General features: G+C 43.2%; 1 protein-coding gene across 1 annotated transcript; it reads left to right on the top strand.

The window, feature by feature from the left end:
- The first annotated feature begins 231 nt into the window (after positions 1–231).
- LOC104623351 (chromosome unknown open reading frame, human C2orf88) lies at positions 232–495 on the top strand. Its single transcript, XM_010290417.1, has one exon. It carries the CDS (start codon positions 232–234, stop codon positions 493–495), a length of 264 nt encoding a protein of 87 aa, XP_010288719.1.

Here is a 495-nt window from a genome sequence, read left to right as displayed (position 1 = left end):
AGCTTTCCTTTGGGCTCACTGAGAATGGTAAACTGTTGTGTTTATATCAAACACTATTTTGACAGATTTCTTCATAAGTAAAGAAGCACAAAAGGAGACATTTTGTTCTTTGAAAATAACTGGAACCCCTGGCAAGAAGCAGCAACACTGTGCATCAAACAAGAAAGCCATTTCCAGGTTACCAAAACATGCTGTTGAACTGAATTTTGCAGCTGCGTTTTCAAATGTACCATGGGATGCATCAAATCCAAGGATGCCTTTCCAGGTTCAAATGCTATCCAGGATGAAAGGATCGGGGAAGGTAATGAAGGATGCACTGGGGAGAAATCATCCCTGATAGCCGTGAAGGCGGATGAGAAAGGTCCGTCAAGCACTATAGTGCTAGACTATGCACACCGTCTCTCCCATGAGATTCTTGATCAGGCAGTGAAACAGTGGGCTGTGACTGAAAGTAAATACAGCGACATCCCTTACATTGAAAGTGATGTGCCCTGA

The sequence above is a fragment of the Phaethon lepturus genome, unplaced genomic scaffold (genome assembly GCF_000687285.1).
Source record: "Phaethon lepturus isolate BGI_N335 unplaced genomic scaffold, ASM68728v1 scaffold18267, whole genome shotgun sequence".
In the NCBI taxonomy this organism is placed as follows: Eukaryota; Metazoa; Chordata; class Aves; order Phaethontiformes; family Phaethontidae; genus Phaethon; species Phaethon lepturus.
The sequence above is the reverse complement of the archived record's forward strand: the minus strand, read 5'-3'. Positions and strand labels throughout refer to the sequence as shown.